Raw genomic sequence first — 22,025 nt, 5'->3', positions numbered from 1 at the left:
CCTCATGCTTCAGGGCACGGCCCGAACTTGGCTAAACAGCCTTAAGCCCTACAACGTCAACAGCTGGGTAGATTTCACCGAAGTCTTCATCCGCAACTTCACCAGCACCTACAAGTAGCCGCCCAGGCCTCGCCAGCTCTCTCTGTGCGTTCAAGGCCCCACCGAGTCCACCCGCCACTACCTGATGTGGTGGGCCAAACTGCACAACTCCCGCGAAGGGGTGCACGAGGTGCAAGCCATAGAGTACTTCACCGCCGGGTGCATAGAAGGCACCCTACTCAAGCACCGACTCCTCTGCGACGAACAGGCCACACTCGACGAGCTGCTGATCATAGCAGACAAGTACGCCACTGCCGACTCCTCCATGAAGTTGGAGCTTCAGGCGGACGCGTCCGGGAAGGTGCTCCCTCTGGCTCCTCGAACGCCGGCTGGTGACTCCAGTCGGCGCCAGCAACAGAACGACAACAAGCGGAAAGCCCCGCCGCCGCCTTCTACCAGTCGGCAAGTGGCAACCGTTGAGGACCAGTAGCCGGAGGGACAACCCGGCCCCAAGCGTCAGAAGGGCGACAAGCCTGCTTAGTTGCCCGCCTTCTCCTATGAGCAAACCCTCGATGCTCCTTGCAAGTTCCACAGCGGCGCGAAGCCGTCCAACCAGACCATATGGAAGTGCCACTGGCTCACCCAAATCTCCAAGGGAGAAGGACTGCTGCCTCCGCCGCCTGCTGGCCGGCCGACACCGCCTCCTCCTTTCAATATGGTGTCTACAATGCTCTGCACTGAGCTACTCTAGCTAATTGCTCCCACTTTCAATATGTATCCAGATTGATACTTAGAGTCATCCGGATCAGTGTCAAAACTTGCATCGACGTAACCCTTTACGACGAACTTTTGTCACCTCTATAACTGAGAAACATATCCTTATTCCACTAAGGATAATTTTGACCGCTGTCCAGTGATCCACTCCTGGATCACTATTGTACCCTCTTTGCCAAACTCATGCCGAGGTACACAATAGGCCTGGCACATATCGTAGCATACTTTATAGAACCTATGACTGAGGCATAGGGAATGACTTTTCATTCTCTTTCTATTTTCTGTCGTGGTCGGGTTTTGAGTCTTTACTCAACTTCACACCTTGCAATACAGGCAAGAACTCCTTCTTTGACTGTTCCATTTTAAACTACTTCAAAATCTTTTCAAGGTATGTACTCATTGAAAAACTTATCAAGCGTCTTGATCTATCTCTATAGATCTTGATGCTTAGTATGTAAGCAGCTTCACCGAGGTCTTTCTTTGAAAAACTCATTTCAAACACTCCTTTATGCTTTCCAGAAAATTCTACATCATTTCCGATCAACAATATGTCATTCACATATACTTATCAGAAAGGCTGTAGTGCTCCCACACACTTTCTTGTAAATATAGGCTTCACCACAAATCTGTATAAAACTATATGCTTTGATCAACTCATCAAAGTGTATATTCCAACTCCGAGATGCTTGCACCAGTCCATAGATGGATCGCTGGAGCTTTGCACACTTTGTTAGCACCTTTAGGATTGACAAAACATTCTGGTTGTATCATATACAACTCTTCTTTTAATAAATCCATTAAGGAATGCAGTTTTTGACATCCATTTGCCAAATTTCATAAAATGTGGAAATTGCTAACATGATTCGGACAAACTTTAAGCATCGATACGAATGAGAAAATCTCATCGTAGTCAACACCTTGAACTTGTCGAAAACCTTTTGCGACAATTCGAGCTTTGTAGATAGTAACACTACTATTAGCGTCTGTCTTCCTCTTGAAGATCCATTTATTCTCTATGGCTTGCCGATCATCGGGCAAGTCAACCAAAGTCCACACTTTGTTCTCATACATGGATCCCATCTCAGATTTGATGGCCTCAAGCCATTTCGCGGAATCTGGGCTCATCATCGCTTCCTCATAGTTTGTAGGTTCGTCATGGTCAAGTAACATGACGTCCAGAACAGGATTACCGTACCACTCTGGCGCGGAACGTACTCTGGTTGACCTACGAGGTTCAGTAGTAACTTGACCTGAAGTTTCATGATCATCATCATTAGCTTCCTCAGTGATTGGTGTAGGAATCACTGGAACTGATTTCTGTGATGAACTACTTTCCAATACGGGAGAAGGTACAATTACCTCATCAAGTTCTACTTTCCTCCCACTCACTTCTTTTGAGAGAAACTACTTGATGGTCGTAAGGCTGTTGGGTACAGATGGATTTTAAAGGGAAGCCAGACAATGATGGTAAGTGTCACCATTAAGAAAGCTCGACTTGTCGTTAAGATGTTTTCCGGCAAGTTCAAGGAGTTGACTGCGATGAGACTTTCTCACTCGTAGCGATGCTAAGAGTCTGTTAAAATTATATTAGCAGTTAATGCATTATTTATGAAATCTTGCAGATAGGATGTCAAAACATTGTTTCCTCAACGATTTTCTTGAGGAAAGGTTGTATGTGATACAACCAGAAGATTTTGTCAATCCTGAAAGATGCTAACAAGTATGCAAAGCTCCAGCAATCCTTCTAAGGATTGGAGTAAGCATCTCGGAGTTGGAATGAACGCTTTGATGAGATGATCAAAGATTTTGGGTTTATACAAAGTTCATGAGAAACTTGTATTTCCAAAGAAGTGAGTGGGAGCACTATAGAATTTCTTATGAGTATATGTTGTTGACATATTGTTGATCAGAAATGATGTAGAATTTCTGGAAAGCATACAGGGTTATTTGAAAAGTGTTTTTCAATGGAAAACCTGGATTAAGCTACTTGAACATTGAGCATCAAGATCTATAAGGATAGATCAAAAATGCTTAATAGTACTTTCAAATGAATATGTACCGTGACAAGATTTTGAAGGAGTTCAAAATAAATCAGCAAAGAAGGAGTTCTTGGCTGTGTTACAAGGTGTGAGTATTGAGAAGACTCAAGACCTGACCACGGCAGAAGAGAGAGAAAGGACGAAGGTCGTCCCCTATGCTTAAGACGTAGGCTCTTCAGTATGCTATGCTGTGTACCGCACCTGAAGTGTGCCTTGCCATGAGTCAGTCAAGGGGTACAAGAGTGATCCAGGAATGGATCACATGACAGCGGTCGAACTTATCCTTAGTAACTGGTGGACTAAGGAATTTTCTCGATTATGGAGGTGGTAAAAGAGTTCGTCGTAAAGGGTTACGTCGATGCAAACTTTGACACTAATCCGGATGACTCTGAGTAGTGAACCAGATTCGTATAGTAGAGCAGTTATTTCGAATAGCTCCAAGTAGCGCGTGGTAACTGCATCTACAAGATGACATAGAGATTTGTAAAGCACACACGGATCTGAATGTTGCAGACCCGTTGACTAAAACCCTCTCTCGTAAGCATAACATGATCAAACCCTAGAACTCATTGAGTGTTAATCACATGGTGATGTGAACTAGATTATTGACTCTAGTAAACTCTTGGGTATTAGTCACATGGCGATGTGAACTTTGAGTGTTAATCACATGGTGATGTGAACTAGATTATTGACTCTAGTGCAAGTGGGAGACTGTTGGAAATATGCCCTAGAGGCAATAATAAAATGGTTATTATTGCATTTCCTTGTTCATGATAATTGTCTATTGTTCATGCTATAATTGTATTAACTGGAAACCGTAATACATGTGTGAATACATAGACCACAACATGTCCCTAGTAAACCTCTAGTTGACTAGCTCGTTGATCAATAGATGGTTATGGTTTCCTGACCATGGACATTGGATGTCATTGATAACGGACGTCACGAGGAGTTCCGGAATGGTCCGGAGGTAAAGATTTATATATGGGAAGTCCTATTTTGGCCACCGGAAAATGTTCGGGATTTTTCGGTATTGTACCGGGAAGGTTCTAGAAGGTTCCGAAGTGGGGCCCACCTGCATGGGGGGACCCACATGAACGTGGGTAGTGGGGGCAAGGCCCCACACCCCTGGTCAAGGCGCACCAAGATACCACCTTAGAAGGATCCCACCTTAGAAGGGATAAGATCAAGGTCCCTAAAAAGGGGGATAACAATCGGTGGGGAAGGGAAATGATGGGATTTCTTTTCCCCACCTTTGCCAACGCCCCAATGGACTTGGAGGGCAAGAAACCAGGCCCCTCCACCCCTATATATAGTGGGGAGGCGCATGGGAGCAGCACCCCAAGCCCTGGAGCCTCCCTCCCTCCCGTGACACCTCTTCCTCCCCGCTTGCGCTTGGCGAAGCCCTGCCGGGATCCCGCTACTTCCACCACCACGCCGTCGTGCTGCTGGATCTCCATCAACTTCTCCTCCCCCCTTGCTGAATCAAGAAGGAGGAGACGTCCCCACTCCGTACGTGTGTTGAACGCGGAGGTGCCGTCCGTTCGGCGCTAGGATCATCGGTGATTTGGATCACGACGAGTACGACTCCATCAACCCCGTTCTCTTGAACGCTTCCGCTCGCGATCTACAAGGGTATGTAGATGCACTCCTCCTCTCTCGTTGCTAGCATCTCCTAGATTGATCTTGGTGACACGTAGGAAATTTTTGAATTTCTGCTACGTTCCCCAACAGGGACGACCAGCAGCGTCGGGGGCCCCGTTGGCCCCACGCCGCCTCCGATGAGCACGGGCACGAGCGTTGCCTCCCATGGTCACAACGAGACATTGCGCTATCATCCTCAGGACGTCGCGTTGGGCCAGGCAACATGGAGTGTGGGGCACTACGGTGAGGTGTTCGGGGTAACAGCCCCGGAAGCCTATGTGCCCCGCATGATGGACCAAGAGTACACGCTGGAGGACGACCCCGGCTCGTTCCTCGGGCCAGGTTGGGAGGAGGAGGCATTAGGAGCTGAAGCCTTCCAGGAGCCGCCAGAGAGCCCCGCCAACCGCGCTGTCGACAACAGATACAGGGTACCACTAATCCCTCAGGAGCAAGCATACGCTAACCATGAGTCGCAGGGAGATCAGGTCACCACAGCGGCTGGCGTCCCCAGCTCGGCGGCCTCCCTTCCGTCAGGGGGATCACGCTGGGGGCTGCAGGAGAGGGGTCGGGATCCAGATCGCTCCCTGCGTCGCACGGAGCAAGGCGTCACCCGGAGGTAGGCCCTCTGCCGGGGAGGCGCCGGCGAGCCTTCCCCCGGCAGAGGACCCGTGGTCGTCGAGGGCGCCGCTGGTGTCCCCTTTCCCCCCTTTGTGTCGTCCTGGTTGCCGGTCGGCTCAAAGGTGGTCGAGGGTGGCGCAAGGCGGGGCCCTCGCCTGGCAATATGAAGCAAGGCCGGTACCTGTTAAGAAGGCCCAGTGCCTGTGAAGATCGCCGCCCGTGACACTCTCACGTAATAATGAGTGGGGCTGTACACGCCCCGGAGTCTCCGGAGAGCCGCCCACGGGCCTCGGGGTCTCCCTCCCACGCCTAGTGGTAGCACTTAGCTCCGCACTGGTGAGAAGACTCGAAGACCTGAAGACTAGACTAGGCGCCGGACGCGGCCATTTGCTTTGGATCTCTTTTCTGTAGCCTTGCCTTCTGGATTCGGATTTAAGTTGAATTTGAATTTTCATTGATGCGCGCGGGGGGGTGCCTTTTCTCATTTGAGCGTTTTTGCTGTCTGGTTCTTGCTCTACCCTGAGCCTTACGACTGCTGCCTCCCCCTCGGGAGCTCCTCGCGAGCGGGGCGGTGCGCAGCGTACGCGCCGCGCGCGTCGACACCACGATCGGCGCCGGATTCTCGCGAAGCCCTCTTGGGCGAGCCAGCAGACCTCGCGGGAGTTCCTCAGGAGCTCATGGTCTCACGACCCAGCACGGGGGCTTACTTGGCTAAGGTAAGCCGTAGCAGCAAGACTTGCCGCCAGACTCATGAATCCACGAAGGCACACACACGGCTTGGCATAGAAGAGTAAAAATCGCGATTTTTTACATGAGGCCCCCCCTCTCAAAATGCTCTCACAATCTTTAGGGGCCACGCCCAAGTTTTTGCATACAGGGTAAAATAGTAAAGGAACCAGGGATCAGCCAGATATGTCGCTCGCCGCGTCCTCCACGTCATCTTCAGACGCACCACTGGCGTCGCTGTCACCGTCGTCGGCGCCACCTCCACCTTCACCAACGCCGGCATCACCATCGTCAGCCACGTCACCTTCGTCCGCAGCGACCACCACCGCGTCGCCTTCAGAAGTGAAGGCTCTGACCAGCACATCCACGTTGTCCTCCACCCACCGCGCCAGGTCGCCACGGATGGCCTGCGGTACGGGGGCAATGGCGGCGTCGAAGTCGAAGTCAGGGAAGGTGTTCTGAAGATGGCTGAAGACACGGGAGAACGCGCGCCCGAGCAGGCCCCGGCTTCTCTCTTCCACAAGCTAGCGAGCTCTATTGGACCGAGCTTCCAGGCGCGTCACCACGTCAGCAAAGAAGCGCAGATGACTGGCGTAGTCATTTGAGTGTGGGTGCGGAGCATTCTCGTCGCAGACATGGCCCAACTCCGCGTTGGCCCTGACCCTGAGGTCCTGGAGCATGGGGGCGTGCTCGCGCTCCAGCGTCCGCCGCTGAAACACTTCCTCCCGACTCTGCCGCGCAACGGACTTGGCGTCATCAACCCGCTTCTGAAGAGAGAGCAGCTCAGCACGGGCGGAGGCCAAGTCCGCATGTGCTGTGACCAGGGCTGCTGCCGTAGCCTCCTCGCGCATCTCCACTTCAGCCAACTTGGGCCTGAGGGCGGCAGCCCTACCCGCATCCTCCGTCCCCGCAAGCTTCAACCTCAAGTCATACCTACCCTCAAGATCCACGAGAGCCTCAGCCACCCGGCGATCAACCTCCTCCTGAGCCTTGGCCTCGCGTACGCCGACAGCATCTTCCACTTGGGCAACTTGACGCTCCCTCGTCTCTAGTTGCTCAAGCTCAAGGCTACGCTCCACGGCCTCCAGAGCCAGCGCCTCCGGATCTCTTCTTCCTCGGTGGGCGTCCCCCTCAACGATGCAAGGGCGGCTTTGCGCGCCTCCACCTGCTGCTCCAGGGACGCACTCCAGGCCTGGAGCTCCCACGCGCGCTTCTTCGCAGCCTCGCGACGGCGGTCAGCCTCGCGAGCCTCCTCCAGAGCTCGGGAGCAGGCCTCACGGGAAACCTTGAGAGACGCCTCGGCCTTCGCGTTTTCAAGATCACGCTGGTAGCGGCCTAGGTTGATGGCCACCTTCAGCTTACGCCGTTCCTCCACCAGCCGAAGACCCTCAGACTTTTGCGTCGACATCCGTAAGTTCACCGCTAAGTCGGTTCATCGCGCTCATCGCCTCCTGGAAGAGCTCGTGGCGAACGACGCTCCGCCCGTGCTCGAACTCCAATGCGCGGCCCACCTCGTCCTCTGCCACGGGGGTTACAGGCGGGATGTGAAGCGGCGCCCCCCCTCTCGACAGAGGGCTGGGGGATGGTGCCGCCCTAGGCGCCGGCCCGGCCTCACGAGGGGCCCCGGCCAGTCGGGGCCCGCTGCTTGAAGAGGAACTGAAGACCAAAGCTAACCAGCTACTGTCCATGACCAGAGGAGGGGTCCGGGGCACGCCCGCCAAGCTCCAAGCCAGGCCGTGGAGGAAGGACGGCGAGGCCGCAGATTCGAAGCGCCATGAAGGCGAGCGCACCTCCCCGGCCGGCCCTGCTCCAGGCGCGACCTGCCGGCTCGAGACGTTCAAGGCCGGCGGGGGAGTCAAGGGAGGCGGAGGACGCTTCTCAAGGGACACAGCGGCCCTGACGGAAGGGGTCCTGGAGAGCCAACGTCAGGGATGAAAGCAGCAGTCAAGAAATCACAAGGTGCAGTACTTACTCGTCGACGGCGATGTACTTTCGTCGCTTCAACGGCCCGAAGATACCACTGCTGCTCGGAGATCCTTTCCTCTTGCGGAGCTCCTCAAAGTCCACGCAAAGCCGACCGAAGCGCTGGACATGGCGGCCGGCGCGGGGTGCAGCCGGAGAGGAGCTCGAGGGGACGGCTTCAGGGGTGCCGGGCTGCAGAGAGCAGTCAGGCGCCGGCTCACCGCGACCTCCTGAGGCTTCCGGAGTTTCGGCCTCGGGAGCCGAGTACTGCATCGTCTCAGCAACCGACTTCCCAGGGGGAGAATCACGAGTCCCTGAGGACAATGCCCCAGGAGCCCCAGGCGGCATCTGCACGCCAGCACTCATGCCGCCAGCCTCCGGCGGCGCTCGCCCCCCTGCATCCACATCCGGGGCGAGCTCGGCGCTAGCGACGGAGAAGGGAACCACGTTGACGGGGTTCTCACGAGGCCCCACCAGGCCGTCCGGGCGCATTCCCCGCTCATCAAAGGAAGGCATGCTCTCTACGAATTCAGCCTTGTTCGTGCTGCGGTACAGCAGACAGCTCTTCCCGAGCATGTCGTCCGGCAAAGGGACACCTGTCAGGACCTCGAGCACCGTTTGTCGCGTCTTAAGAGGGAGCCCGGACTCCTGGAACCTCATGTGGTCCTTACTGCTGAGCAAGGTCCACATCGGGCGAGAGTGGTGCTGAAGCGGAGCGACTCGGCGTTTGATGAACTCCTTCACCACCATGGGCGCAGTCACGCCACAGTCCTTCAACCTCCTCAGCCTGAGCCAGATGGGGACGAGACGGGGGCTCGTGAGCCTCTCATGACCCCAACCGAAGTTGGGGACGACGGGCGCTGACGGAGGCTGGAGCAGAGGGCTGAGCACCCCGGCGTCGACAAACACCCATCGTGTCCGAAATTCGCTCGTGGATGGAGGAAGCTCGAAGTCGATCCCCGCGCCCGCCGTCACGGCTACTGCCTGAAAGCTCACGCACCCTGAGCTTTGCCGAGGATCCATCAGATGCAATGAGAAGAAATGACGGAGAAGGGCCACGGAAGGGGAAATGCCCACCATGGCCTCACACACAAAGGCGAAGACGGCAAGGAGAGTCACAGATTGGGGGTCGAGATGCAGCATATGGATCTGGTAATGCTCAAGCACCGCGTTGAAGAAGGCGGAGAAAGGGGGAATCAGGCCTGCCCAGAGGGCATCGATGAAGATTGGGACCTCTATGGTTGCCCGAACAATGTGAGCGCGAGACGCAGGCCAGGCCACCGTCTCCCCCCACTCATTGAAACTGGAGGCAAGCATGGGACGCACCTTGTCCATGGCCTCGTCGTTGAGCACCAAGGATCGGCCGAATGCAGGCTCGACGGCTAGGGGCGCGCTTGGCAAAGACAGGGGCTTCTCCCCCTTGTCTGCTTGTTTCGGCGCCATGGCGAAGAAGCGGGCAAAGCACCGATCAGATTGGAGAGGAGGGGCAGAGTCTCAAGGAAGCAGAAGGATTGGGAAGCAGTGCGCGGGCGATGGAAGAATAACTATGTAGGTAGCGGGGGGCGCATAGCTAGGCGGACTTCGAGGCAGCGTGGGGAAGCGGAGGCGCCCACGTCCAATCAACCGCCACACGTCGACCAAGGCCGCAAGCTTTTGGGGCCCGCGGCGCTCCGTGCTTGGCCTTTGGCTTCGCCTCGAAGCCAAGCCCGAGCGCACCTTGGGCCCGAGGGCTACTGTCGGCGTTCTGGGAACAGGGGTCCCCCAGACTTGCCTGCCTGCGGCCCACAACATGGCTGTGCTAGCAGGCCTGTACGACCCATCTTCACCAACAAGGCATTCAAGACCCTCGCGAGGGGCCAAGCCTCGCGAGGCGGATGACGCAAGACCTCCTCAGGAGCGGCCTCGCCAGGCAGGCTCGCGAGGGGCGGAGAGATCAAGGCAGGGAAAACCTCGCGAGGCTCGCGTGACGTGAGCCATGATGATCAAGATCAGGCTGGTGCTCGGCGGGCGCCAGCACGCGTAGCATCCTTGTTTCCTCTTTCGTGCTAAGGGAGCAAGCGCAGGCGCGGAGTACCGATGCATCAAGCAAAGGTTTCCATATCTGTGCAACGAGACCAAGACCAGCAGCACGGCAAGACGGAGGTCACCATGGAGCCCAAGGCGGCATCACCGCCAGAGCCTTTTGCAGGCGAAGACCGCTTTTGTCAGGATAAGTTGTACTAGCTGTCCCCTTTCAAATTGGCCGTTGTTGGCTCCCTTCCCGCTCAATATTTGGGAAGAGTACCAGGGCCTATATAAGTAGAACTAGCCACCACAGTAGGGGGGATCGATTCCACCTTCCATCCTCTCACCTTCAAGCACACCAAGCACAAGAACACCTCAACCTCAGGAGGCTATTCTTCCTCTTGTACTGTTCATCATCGGCCCAAGAGGCAACCACCACACTGGAGTAGGGTATTACACCACAACGGTGGCCCGAACCAATATAAACCTTGTGTCTTTGTGATTGTGAGTTCATCAAGCTCGTTCTTGAGATCTTAGCTAGTTAGGACGCGGATCAGTAGGAGGGGAGAGAACTTCGCGCGCACCCAGAGTTCGAACCTTAAGGGTTTTGCCGGAACCCGTGATCCCACAACACCCGATCATCACGTGGTGTCTCAGCACGAAGAATTGTCGCAACGGTGCATACTCAGGGAGAACACTTATACCTTGAAATTTAGTGAGGGATCATCTTATAATGCTATCGCCGTACTAAGCAAAATAAGATGCATAAAGGATAAACATCACATGCAATCAATATAAGTGATATGATATGGCCGTCATCATCTTGTACCTTTGATCACCATCTCCAAAGCACCGTCATGATCACCATCGTCACCGGCTTGACACCTTGATCTCCATCGAAGCATCGTTGTCGTCTCGCCAACTATTGTTTCTACGACTATCGCTACCACTTAGTGATAAAGTAAAGCGATTACATGGTGATTGCATTTCATACAATAAAGCGACAACCATAAGGCTCGTGCCAGTTGCCGATAACTTTTACAAAACATGATCATCTCATACAACAAATTATATCTCATCACGTCTTGACCATATCACATCACAACATGCCCTGCAAAAACAAGTTAGACGTCCTCTACTTTGTTGTTGCAAGTTTTACGTGGCTCCTACGGGCTTAGCAAGAACCGTTCTTACCTACGCATTAAAAACCACAATGATTTTTCGTCAAGTGTGCTATTTTAACCTTCAACAAGGACCGGGCGTAGTCACACTCGATTCAACTAAAGCTGGAGAAATAGACATCCACTAGCCACCTGTGTGCGAAGCACGTCGGTAGAACCAGTCTCATGAACGCGGTCATGTAATGTCCGTCTGGGCCGCTTCATCCAACAATACCGCCGAATCAAAGTATGACATGCTGGTAAGCAGTATGATTATTATCGCCCACAACTCTTTGTGCTCTACTCATGCATATAACATCTAAGCATAGACCTGGCTCTGATACCACTCCTAGGGAACGCAGTAATTTCAAAAAATTTGCTACGATCACACAAGATCTATCTAGGAGAAGCATAGCAACAAGCGGGGAGAGTGTGTCCACGTACCCTTGTAGACCAAAAGCGGAAGCATTTTATCAATGTGGTTGATGTAGTCGTGCGTCTTCACGATCCGACCGATCCTAGCACCGAACGTACGGCACCTCCGTGTTCAGCACTCAGCTCGATGACGTCCCTCTTACTCTTGATCCAGTTGAGGACGAGGGAGAGTTTCGTCAGCACGACGGCGTGGCGACGGTGATGATGAAGTTACCGGCGCAGGGCTTTGCCTAAGCACTACGACGATGTGACCGAGGTGTGTAACTGTGGAGGGGGGCACCGCACACGGCTAAGATTGTCTGTTGTGTGTTCTAGCGGTGCCCTCCCCACATATATATAGGTGGGAGGGGAAGGGAGCAGCAGGAGGCGCGCCCCAAGTAGGAGGAATCCTACTTGGGGCCTAATCCTATTCGGCCTCCCCCCTTTCCATGTTTTCCGGAGGAAGAAGGAAAGAGGAGTGGGGAGAGAAGGAAAGGGGAGGCCGAATTGCCCCCCTTCCTTTCTCTCCTCTCCGTTTCCTTCCCCCACCCTATTCGGCCATATATGGAGCGCACCAGCCCACTAGGGGCTGGCCTGTCCCGCCCTAGGCCCAATAAGGCCCATATCTTGGCCGGGGGTGTCCGGAACCCCTTTCTGGTGACCCGATACGTACCCGGTACCCCCAGAACACTTCCGGTGTCCAAATACTACCGTCCTATATATGAATCTTTATGTCTTGGCCATTCCGAGACTCCTCGTCATGTCCGTGATCTCATCCGGGACTCCGAACAACCTTCGGTACATCAAAACACATAAACTCATAATACCGATCGTCATCAAACGTTAAGCGTGTGGGCCCTACGGGTTCGAGAACTATGTAGACATGACCGAGACTCATCTCCGGTCAATAACCAATAGCGGAACCTGGATGCTCATATTGGCTCCCACATATTCTACGAAGATCTTTATCGGTCAAACCGCATAACAACATACGTTGTTCCCTTTGTCATCGGTATGTTACTTGCGCGAGATTTGATCGTCGGTATCTCAATACCTAGTTCAATCTCGTTACCGGAAAGTCTCTTTACTCATTCCGTAATGCATCACCCCGCAACTAACTCATTAGTCACATTGCTTGCAAGGGTTTATAGTGATGTGCATTACCTAGAGGGCCCAGAGATACCTCTCTGAAACACAGAGTGACAAATCCTAATCTCGATCTATGCCAACCCAACAAACAACATCGGAGGCACCTGTAGAGCATCTTTATAATCACCCAGTTACGTTGTGACGTTTGATAGCACACAAGGTGTTCCTCCGGTATTCGGGAGTTGCATAATCTCATAGTCTGAGGAACATGTATAAGTCATGAAGAAAGCAATAGCAATGAAACTGTAACGATCATAATGCTAAGCTAACGAATGGGTCTTGTCCATCACATCATTCTCCTAATGATGTGATCCCGTTCATCAAATGACCACACATGTCTATGGTTAGGAGACATAACCATCTTTGATAAACGAGCTAGTCAAGTAGAGGCATACTAGGGACACTTTGTTTTGTCTATGTATTCACACATGTACTAAGTTTTCGGTTAATACAATTCTAGCATGAATAATAAACATTTATCATGATATAAGGAAATACGAATAACAACTTTATTATTGCCTCTAGGGCATATTTCCTTTAGGGCCGCCTTGCTGCACTCCTCCTCCTTGGCGCGCAGCTCGGTCTGGACCTCGCCCAAGTGCTGCTGCAGTGCGGCGGCTGCCCCTGCAAGGATAAGAAAGAAAGAACTTCAACATCAACAAAGAAGACAAAGTAGTTGCCGAGAGATCCGGCCCGACTGCTCAGCAGTCGGCCCGAATCTCGGGGGCTACATCCAGCGGGTGCGCTGACGCGCCCCCACGAGAGAGAAAAGACGGAGCGCTTACTCCGGCTCTCGGTCAGATCAGTGGTCCGCTTGGACAGCTCCTGGACCTGGGAGTTGAAGGCGGCCGCGCGGATGTTTTGGTAATCCTGCAACAGAGACAACAGAAGAAAAGAAAAATGTTAGCACTCGGAACTTACCTTTAAGTTCCGAGTCGCCTGCTCAGCAGCCGGCCTGGAACTCGGGGGCTACACCCAGTGGGTGCGCTGGCACGCCCCCACGGAAGACTACAAGAATCGAAAACAAAGCACAAGAAACATACCCGGACGGCCGTTCGCGTCGCCAAGAACGCCTTCGTGTACTGTTGGAGGGCGGCGCCTTGGGCCTGGAATTGGGCCTGAACGTCCTGCGCGGCCCTGTTCAAAACACCCGTCCCGCCCCCAGGCGTCCACACTGGCGGGGCGGCACTGGTGGCCTCGGCATTAGGGGTCGATGAGCTGGCGGCCCCGATCTCTAACGGCCGCGGCGCTGAGGTCTCCTTCGTCGCACGACGCCGCACCGGAGTGCGGATCGCGGGAGTCAAACCCACCACCAACTCGCCACCGACTGGCGGCACTTGCGGTGCGTCAGGCCGACTGGTCTGGGCGCCGGCAGTCGGCGTGGGCGGGGACACTTCTGTCCCCAAGATGACGGGGTCGCCCCCTCCCCTCTCCAGGGCTGGCTGGTTGTCGCCGGCTCCTCCAGTCAGCGCCTTGTTCTCCGGCGCCGGAGGCATGACACGCAGCGGGATGACGAGCTGTGGAGCCCGGCTGTGGGCCACCTCCGCCTCCTGCGCCTTGGCGACCGCGTCTACCTGCTCCTTGGCCGCCGTGTCCGCCTGCTCCTTGGTCGCGGCGTCGGCCTGAGCCTTGGTGGCCGCATCGGCTTCTGCTTGCGCCGCCTTGACTGCATCCGCCTTCTCCCGCTCCTCGCACGCCTCCCGCGCGTTCCGCTCCATCGCCTCCTGGAGCTCGGCGCACGGGTCCACACGGCGGGGCACTGCGGAGCCGTCCACTGCCCCAATCACTAAGGCGGACGGGGCTCACGAAAGAGAGAGCGGGGCCCTATGAAGGCACGACGACAAGAAGCCGGTAAGAAGACTAGAAGAAAGAAGAAAAGCAAATGCAAAAGCAACAATAGAAAAGTCGAAGTACTCACCCGGATGCTAACGGGAGCCGCTTCGGGGCCCTCTGGAATTGCTTTCGCGGGGCCCTATGAAGGCACGACGACAAGAAGCCGGTAAGAAGACTAGAAGAAAGAAGAAAAGCAAACACAAAAGCAACAATAGAAAAGTCGAAGTACTCACGCGGATGCTAACGGGAGCCGCTTCGGGGCCCTCTGGAATTGGGCCGCCTTCGCGGCGGCCTCCTGCCGCTTGGTCGCGGCGGCCATGTTCCTGGGCTTCTTCGGCCGACCGCCGAACAACAACGAGTCGGCTCGGCGCTTCGGTGCGCCGCCTGGTGCAATCGGCGCGGCTGAAGAGCTCGCGCCCGCCTTATCAGCGTCGTGCGTGCAGCGCAACTCGTTCTCCTCTTCATCGTCATCCGGCCAGTCCTCAAGGCCGCCTCCTCCGGAGCCGCCTGCTCCACCACCGGCACCCGTGGCGTTGTCCTCTTCCATGGCGGCCTCCCCCAAGGGGGGGTCATTCACGTCGCTCCTCGACCGGTTCGGCATGTACTGATGACCTGGCTCCAGAGCATCGGCGGCTTACTGGGTCGAGAAGATCTGCACCATGGCCGACTGATCAGACGGCAAAAAGAAGAACTCGGACGAGCGAAGAAGAAATGATTGAAAGACTTACCGCAGGCGGCGGGTGTGCGTGGTCGTATGGCCGCTTGCCAAACTGCCAATCCTTCTCCGACAATTTGCAGTTGGAGAAGTAGTTTACCAGCCGGGCCACCTCCATGTCCGGCAGCTCCCATGTGCACATCTAGCACGGGTCCCGGTGCCCGCTCATGCGGCTAATGATGTGGGGCCGGGCTTGGAGGGGAAGCACTCGTCGCGCCACGTAGGCAGCCAGCAGGTCCGAGCCCTTGAGGCCCTCCGACTCCGTCATCACCTGAAGTCGGGCGAGGGCGGCGGAGGAGGCGGCCGATAGGGTGCTCGGCTTAAACTGCTAGTTGGCGCGCGGCTCAGCAGGCGGGCCGGCTACATAAGCCGGCAAGTTGATGTAGTCCATCTTCGGATGTATGTTCTTGACGTAGAAGTAGGACTTCTGCCACAGTTTGGCCGACTGCAGCAGGGAGACAGACGGGAAGCGGTTCCCGGCACCCGGACGCCGCACCGCCACGCAGGCTCCGCACTAGGCCGCCGTGCCCTTGGCGGTGGTGCCAAGCTTGAGGTAGAAGCACTCTTCCTAGAGCTCGAGGGTGGGGAGAGTACCCAGGTAGCCTTTGCAGAGGGTGACAAAGGCGACCAATAGCACCACCGTGTTTGCCGTGAGGTGGTGCGGCTGAACTCGATAGAAGTTGAGGAAGGAGCGCAAGAAGCCGCTCGCCGGAAGGCCGAAGCCGCGAAGAAAATGGGACCGGAAGACGACGTGTTCGTCGTCCTCCGGCGCTGGCGAGATTTCTGCCTCGGGGGGGGGGGGGACAAGCACCTCCACGTGCGTCTCCCGGGGCAGCCGTCGCGTCTGGCGAAGAAAGGAGAGATGGTCTTCATGGACGTTGGAGTCGTCCCAGTCGCCGACCCGTGCGCGAGCCATGGGCTTAAGCGCTCGACGGAGGCACGGTGCGGCGACGAGCGCGCGAATCCGCGTCGGAGCAACGAAGCCGCGGCGAGAAGAAGCCCGGCGACGGTGGGCTGCGGCAGCGCCTCGGCAAGAGGAAGGGGCGCTGCGGCGGCGGAGAAGAGAAGAAGAAGAATGGCGAAGGCAAAGGGAGAGGAGGGCGCGCGTGCGTTTGCCGCCCCCTCCCCCTACTTATAGCCCCTAGCGGTGGAGCCGAGGGGGCGGAACGTGGGGAATCGTGGGATTAACTGCACCCACGACCCCACGACCCCACGTTTACCATGCCATAATGGTGTGTATTAACTGCGCCCCGGAAGCTCAACCGTCTGCTTCGGCCGCAGCGAATCCTCGCGCGTGCCGAGGCCCTGTAGTGGCGGCCCCCAGCCTGCGGCGACGTCCCGTCGCGCGCGTGGGCTGGCAGGCCGGCCTGGCCTGCTGGCGCCGCGCGGCGTGCGGGCAACGGGCGGCAAGCCTAACGCCAGGCTGGCGTGCCACCTGGCCCCCGCCATGACGTTTCGAAATCACTAGGCGGCCTGCCTGGTCACGACCGGCTCCTGGCAGTCGGCACTTCAGAAGACGGACGAAGCAAAGCTACCATACCAATCGGAGTAGGAAGCTGCTGAGGCTTCTCGCCTTTTCAGACGCGGCGCCCCACCAGCTTCAGGGACTACTGTTTGAGTAAATGACCACGGGTAGCCTCATCAGCCCCCCATGATATTTCAAGACATCGGGGCCGGCTACGCCCCTCTAGCATCAAAGACAAAGGACCGCCTTCCTAGGGCCGGCTGCCAGAAGGCGACGGAGTTAGAAGGCGGCCGCGAGGTGGGCCGACTCCTAGCAGGCGGCCCCTCGTTCCCTTGAAGTTAGCACCTCATTACATCGACGAGACGGGGCGTGGCACAGTGCAGCCTGCCACCCCCGAATCCAGGGCGGAACGTGGCCACAATGCAGCGCACCAGGCGGACATCCCTTGCCTGGCGCAACACTGTTGCCACGTTGCCCGTGACATCATCCATGGCAGAGGAAGCCATGCCCCCACGACGGGCTGTCGGTACGGCCCGCAGGCGGCGGGTCCTACCTATCCGTGAGAAGCGAGAAGGCGGCGAGCCCTGACCAGTCGGCACAGAGGGAGGCCGACTCTAAGCAGGCGGACTTCCCCCTTCCTTGGAGTCTGTGCGCCATTAACCAGATAAGACGGGGTGTGGCTACAGTGAGCACCCGCCAGGCGGCGGGACTGTAGCCACGCTCCCCCCAACAAAGCCTCCGTCATCAGAGGCGAGGCTACAGTGCAGAGCAGCCGACAGGACCCGCAGGAGGCGGGCCCTACCTGTCGGCCGAGAGCCTGGTAGCCGGCGAGACCCACCAGGCGGCGGGCCCCAGCAGCCGGCGGAAAAGGCGGCGACCAGAGATACTAACGGCTGGGTCCTACACCCGGCCAGATTACCATTGTACCCCTGGGGGGTAGACCTATATAAACTCCCCAGGGCACCCATGCAAAGGGTTCAACACCTAAGTTACTACACCCACACATAGAGAGAGAGTGGAGTAGAGCAATCCTAGTTCTTCTTCCTCCTCTAGCCAAAACAGCTCAAGGAGCAAGCTTGTAGCTACCTTGTTGAGATAGTGATTATGCAGAGACCCCGCAGAGCGGGACTAGGGGTGTTATTTCCTAGGAGAGCCCTGAACCTGGGTAAGATCCGCCGGCGTAGGCTGTCTTACTCACTCCCGCTTCTAGAGCCCGACGACGTACTCTTGTCCCCATCCATGATAAGCCACCCCTAGCATAGTCGCTCCATATCCCCGACATCGGTGTTGGCGGCGCCGTCTCCTGTGGGTGTTATTCCCCTCCTTGGAGGCGTCGCTTAGGTGTGTCGGCATCTCCCCTTCTTGTTTGGGTTGTTGTCTCCGGGCAAAAGCCTAGGTCTTGGACTGGCGATGGCGACGTCTTGGCGTCGTTCCTCTATTTAGAGCATGGTGTGTGGAGACATGACTTGAAGGTTTCGTGTTGCGGTTCTTGGACACCGATGATATCAAGACAATGGCTTTCTTGGGACCAACTGAGTCCAGTCACCCACTCGCCACCTTCTTTCGGCAATCAAGGGTTGTTAGTGCGTCGTCAAGTGCGGTTGAAGTTGTTGCTCTTCGAGGCTATCGATGTTGGTCGAGACCCGACTTTGTTGCTCTGGTCAGAGCAGAGCAGGTTCTTTTGGGTTGCTAATGCGCGCGCGCCTCGCAGCGAGCGATTTCCGACCAGGTTTGTAGGCTCCATTAGGAAACAATATCCAGCCGCATGCAGCTGCACTTTCCATATAAACAGGAAGGAAAGAGAGATAACAAGAGAGATTAAACCGTAAGGAGAGGATTAGAGGGAACATCTCACCTGCTCGAGCTTGCCCACCTTAAAATCAGGTGGGGGGGGGGGGGATTAGGATCGCTCGTTGCTACGCTCGCTCGTGAAAGAGCTATTCCGGTGTTTATAATATGTGTGGATGATTTTCTTTGAATTAGCTCTGGTGTGGTATTTGTACTACGATTGCTGTTTGAGATAGTCTTTTGTAATTATCTTCTACCTTTTAAAATATTATACTTCTTTGACATACTCTCGTAAAAGAAAACCTTTACCGTAATCTAACATCGGAGAAAAGTGAAAGAGACAAGCGAGCGCCCGTCTAGGATCAGAAATAATTGTAGCCAACACGCGTTCACTCCCATCCAGCTCGTCCAGGAAAGAAAGGAAAAAAATGACGCACACTAGCATTGACAGAAGATACAGCGACGGCTCCGCTCGATCTCTCGTATTTTTTGTCGTATACAAATATTCCTTGATGCTACCTACAGTACAATATTCCTTGATGCTCAATATCATGTACATACAGGACTGCAACGTCAATTCTTTGTGCAGAGCAGAGCCTGCACACATCGTGCAAGCGAACGCGCAGAATAATTAATCAGTCACAGCGGCATGAACCGACGATTGCCCTGCCTCTGGCCGGGAGTTTCCCGGCCGATCCACGGCGGCGTCCCGTCGCACCGTGCAGCGCCTCGGCCATGCGTGCGTCGTCAGGCTTCAGGACACACTTGGATGGAGCAGTCCGACAGCGCCCGGCTGTGACTGCTGGCTATACGTAGCTCTGCCCGTGCGCGCGCGGCACGTTCTCCGCTCGGTTCCGCAGGCGGCCCTCCGTGGCGTTCCCCAACGCTGCGATTGCAAAACAGCAAACCTTTTTTGAGAACAGAAGAATTCATACCTCCAACAATAAATTCGAACAGCACGAAAGGGCACAAAAACTATTTTTTAGGACACAGTAACTGGGCCTCGTATGTGAGAACTGCTTGGATGATGATGAGCCAGCAGTAACCCAGGCCCATTAGCCCTCCTGTATGAGGCGAGGCTGGTTCGGGAGTACGCACCGTTTGCGCTCCGCAGCCACGAGGAGCTAGCCACTAGTTTCGTTTAGTCCCACCTCGCCGAGCCAGAGGGGACGGGAGGCCGCTGGGGATACAAATAGAGGGGCAGGGCTGTTGCTGCAACTCATACCTTTCTCGGCCTTTTGGCTAAGATCAAGTGTAGTATCTGTTCTTATCAGTTTAATATCTGATATGTGGGTCATATGCCCATAATGATATTAAATTTATTTTTTATGGGGGAGGATCCATCACAGTGGCTTGCCACTGGGGCTCTCGCGTGTTCTCTGGACGTTGCACTACTGTCCAGGTGTGGCGCACCCCAACCAAAACAATTTAATTTTTTTTAACTCTTTAGGCTGAGAAGCTCTGTATCTGCGTTTTTAGTAATTAGGTGCAGTACTCCCAAGGAAACAAGCGATTGTTGATACGTACCAGACTGTGGGAGGGTGACGTAGCGAGGGCAATGGCTTCTCCTGCTCGACGACCACGCCTCGTCGTCCTCCGACCCGCAGTCACGGGGCTGCGACACATAAATAATGGCTGAGTTGCGTTTTCTTTTGCAGAGAAGGGATCCCATGTGTCTGTTACGCACCTGGTAGTCCTTGTGGAAGCAGAGCCTGAGCTCCTGCACGGAGCCGTTCTTGCAGACGAGGTGCGGCAGCCGCCCGAAGGCGTGGTCGATGGCGTCCACGATGTGCGCCACCGCGTACTTGCGGCCGTTCCGCGGGTAGATGTGTGCTTTCCGCAGAGCTTTCTGCGCACAGATTAAAGACTCACAAGTGAGAAACAAACTGTATGTGTTGATGTCGTGCAGAATCATTGGAACCCACGGCAAAGCCAAACGATCTGCGCTCCTGCTAACTTGATGATTATTACCGTGACATTGTACTTGCTGTAGAGGTAGAGCGCCGTGGAGAAGTAGTCGTACTCGTCCTGTATCTCAGGGTAGCCGCACGTCCCATGAGTCGCTGCAGCGCACGAACAAAGGGTGAGCACGGCGTCAGATAGTCATACAGATTAGGATCAACACGATTGTATGTATTTCTTCTGCAGTAGATTCAGAGACCGGATACATACCCCACTGACGAAGAAGACGGTCCAGCGAAAGAAACATCAGCACATGCACAACGGGAACAAAATGAAGCCCTTGAGCAAGTGAGCGATAGTGACAAGTGCTGCCTCTTCCCCCTCAATCAATAATAGTAGAATGACAATTTCGCCGGTTAATTGAACTAGCATAGCAGTACCTACCTCGTGGGCCCAGAAGGGGCCTCTTCCGCCGAAGCAGGTGGAGGTGTCGCCGCAGTAGAGCGACGGCCAGTACTTCTCCAGTATCGGCTTCAGCATCGCGATCTGCACGCGCCGGTCAAGCAAGCCAAACACATTAACCCAAGCACATTGGCTTAATTTACTTGCATACCTGGAGAAACGGGCCCGGCATGTGCCAGCCATTCTGATGAGACTGACTGGATCGAGGGCTCCTCACGCGTACTGTACCTTGTTCATGTTGAATGTGGTGGTTGGCCTGCAGCACGACGGCCACCCACCGTAGCTGTACTGCGGCCACAGCCCATCTGTTATGTACCCAACAAAGAAAACGGAATGAGATGTTGTCTAAATTCTCGGTATCTGCAGACGGGCACCAATGCGCAATTTTTTTGATTTGATTCTGAATTACAAGACAGATCGGTCTACTTACGGATTGTGAACCAGTTGAGAGGGTTTGATCTGCAGAGCGCACGCAAAGGGAGAAAGCCAGATGAGAGGAAATTCGCAGGGAGGGACAACAATGCGTGAGCAAGGGAGAAAGGGAAGCGAGTGGGCACCGTACCGGCAGCAGCCGTTGGAGCTGCAGCAGTGGTTGGTCTGGCGGCAGACGGTGCCGGGCCACTGCAGCGCCAGCACGTAGTGGTCGAACCCGGCCTGCCGCCGCTTCCTCCCGGCCGCCGGCGACGCCAGCAGCGCGCCGGGGAGCAGCACGGCCAGGCAGAGGAAGCAGAGCGACACGAGGAGCCGCCTCCCGCGCCTCGTCCTGTCCATTGCTGCTAGTCTTCTTGGCTCGTCGATTGGGTCCAATAATCTACGTGCTACCCACCACCATTAGCCGCCTGGTGTGCCCATGTGATCCGATGCCCTCTGCTGCAATTTATGGCGCCTTCTTTGGAGTGGCTTGGGGGACATGACAGGCATGTATGATTGGTCGACTTTGATTATTTAGCTTGACGTCGTTGAGAGTAACACGCTCCCCTCGTCTTTGGGTTTTCTTCTCTCTGCAGTGTACGCTTGCTTCCATGGAGATGGAGGGTACAAAGTTTCTACGACGGTCACAAACTTACGTGCATTCTGTTGACAAGGTACGTATACCATGCGAGCAGCAGCAAGTCACACGTCTTGATCTCCTTTTCCCTCTTTCAGTCCCAGGGTGCTCTAGAGCATCTCTGACCGATACCTAAAAACATCTAGAGGAGGTAAAGAGGCAGCTAACCGCACCTAACCAATCCCTCAAACGGTTAGAGGAGGATAATTTTTACTCCTCAACCGCCTAAATATACTCACACCGTGCCTCCCAGTGCAAAAGTTTTGGCCCCCTCTATTCCCGT

General features: G+C 55.2%; 1 protein-coding gene and 1 non-coding gene across 2 annotated transcripts; one reads left to right on the top strand and one right to left on the bottom strand.

Annotated features, from left to right (window-relative positions):
* Positions 1 to 18,747: 18,747 nt before the first annotated feature.
* Positions 18,748 to 21,584, bottom strand: LOC109736026 (ribonuclease 2). Its single transcript, XM_073510948.1, has 8 exons — positions 21,257 to 21,584; positions 21,125 to 21,153; positions 20,923 to 20,999; positions 20,673 to 20,778; positions 20,302 to 20,393; positions 20,018 to 20,179; positions 19,858 to 19,945; positions 18,748 to 19,216 (listed from the first exon to the last, which is right to left on the bottom strand). Exons 1-8 carry the CDS (start codon positions 21,463 to 21,465, stop codon positions 19,137 to 19,139), a joined length of 843 nt encoding a protein of 280 aa, XP_073367049.1. The 5' UTR covers positions 21,466 to 21,584; the 3' UTR covers positions 18,748 to 19,136.
* Positions 19,552 to 19,748, top strand: LOC120962270 (U2 spliceosomal RNA). The gene has a single exon (XR_005753110.1). It is a non-coding gene; the product is annotated as a U2 spliceosomal RNA (small nuclear RNA).
* Positions 21,585 to 22,025: the final 441 nt, after the last annotated feature.

The sequence above is a fragment of the Aegilops tauschii genome, chromosome 3, assembly GCF_002575655.3.
Source record: "Aegilops tauschii subsp. strangulata cultivar AL8/78 chromosome 3, Aet v6.0, whole genome shotgun sequence".
Taxonomy (NCBI): Eukaryota; Viridiplantae; Streptophyta; class Magnoliopsida; order Poales; family Poaceae; genus Aegilops; species Aegilops tauschii.
Note: the sequence above shows the minus strand (reverse complement) of the source record. Positions and strands in the feature narration are given on the sequence as shown.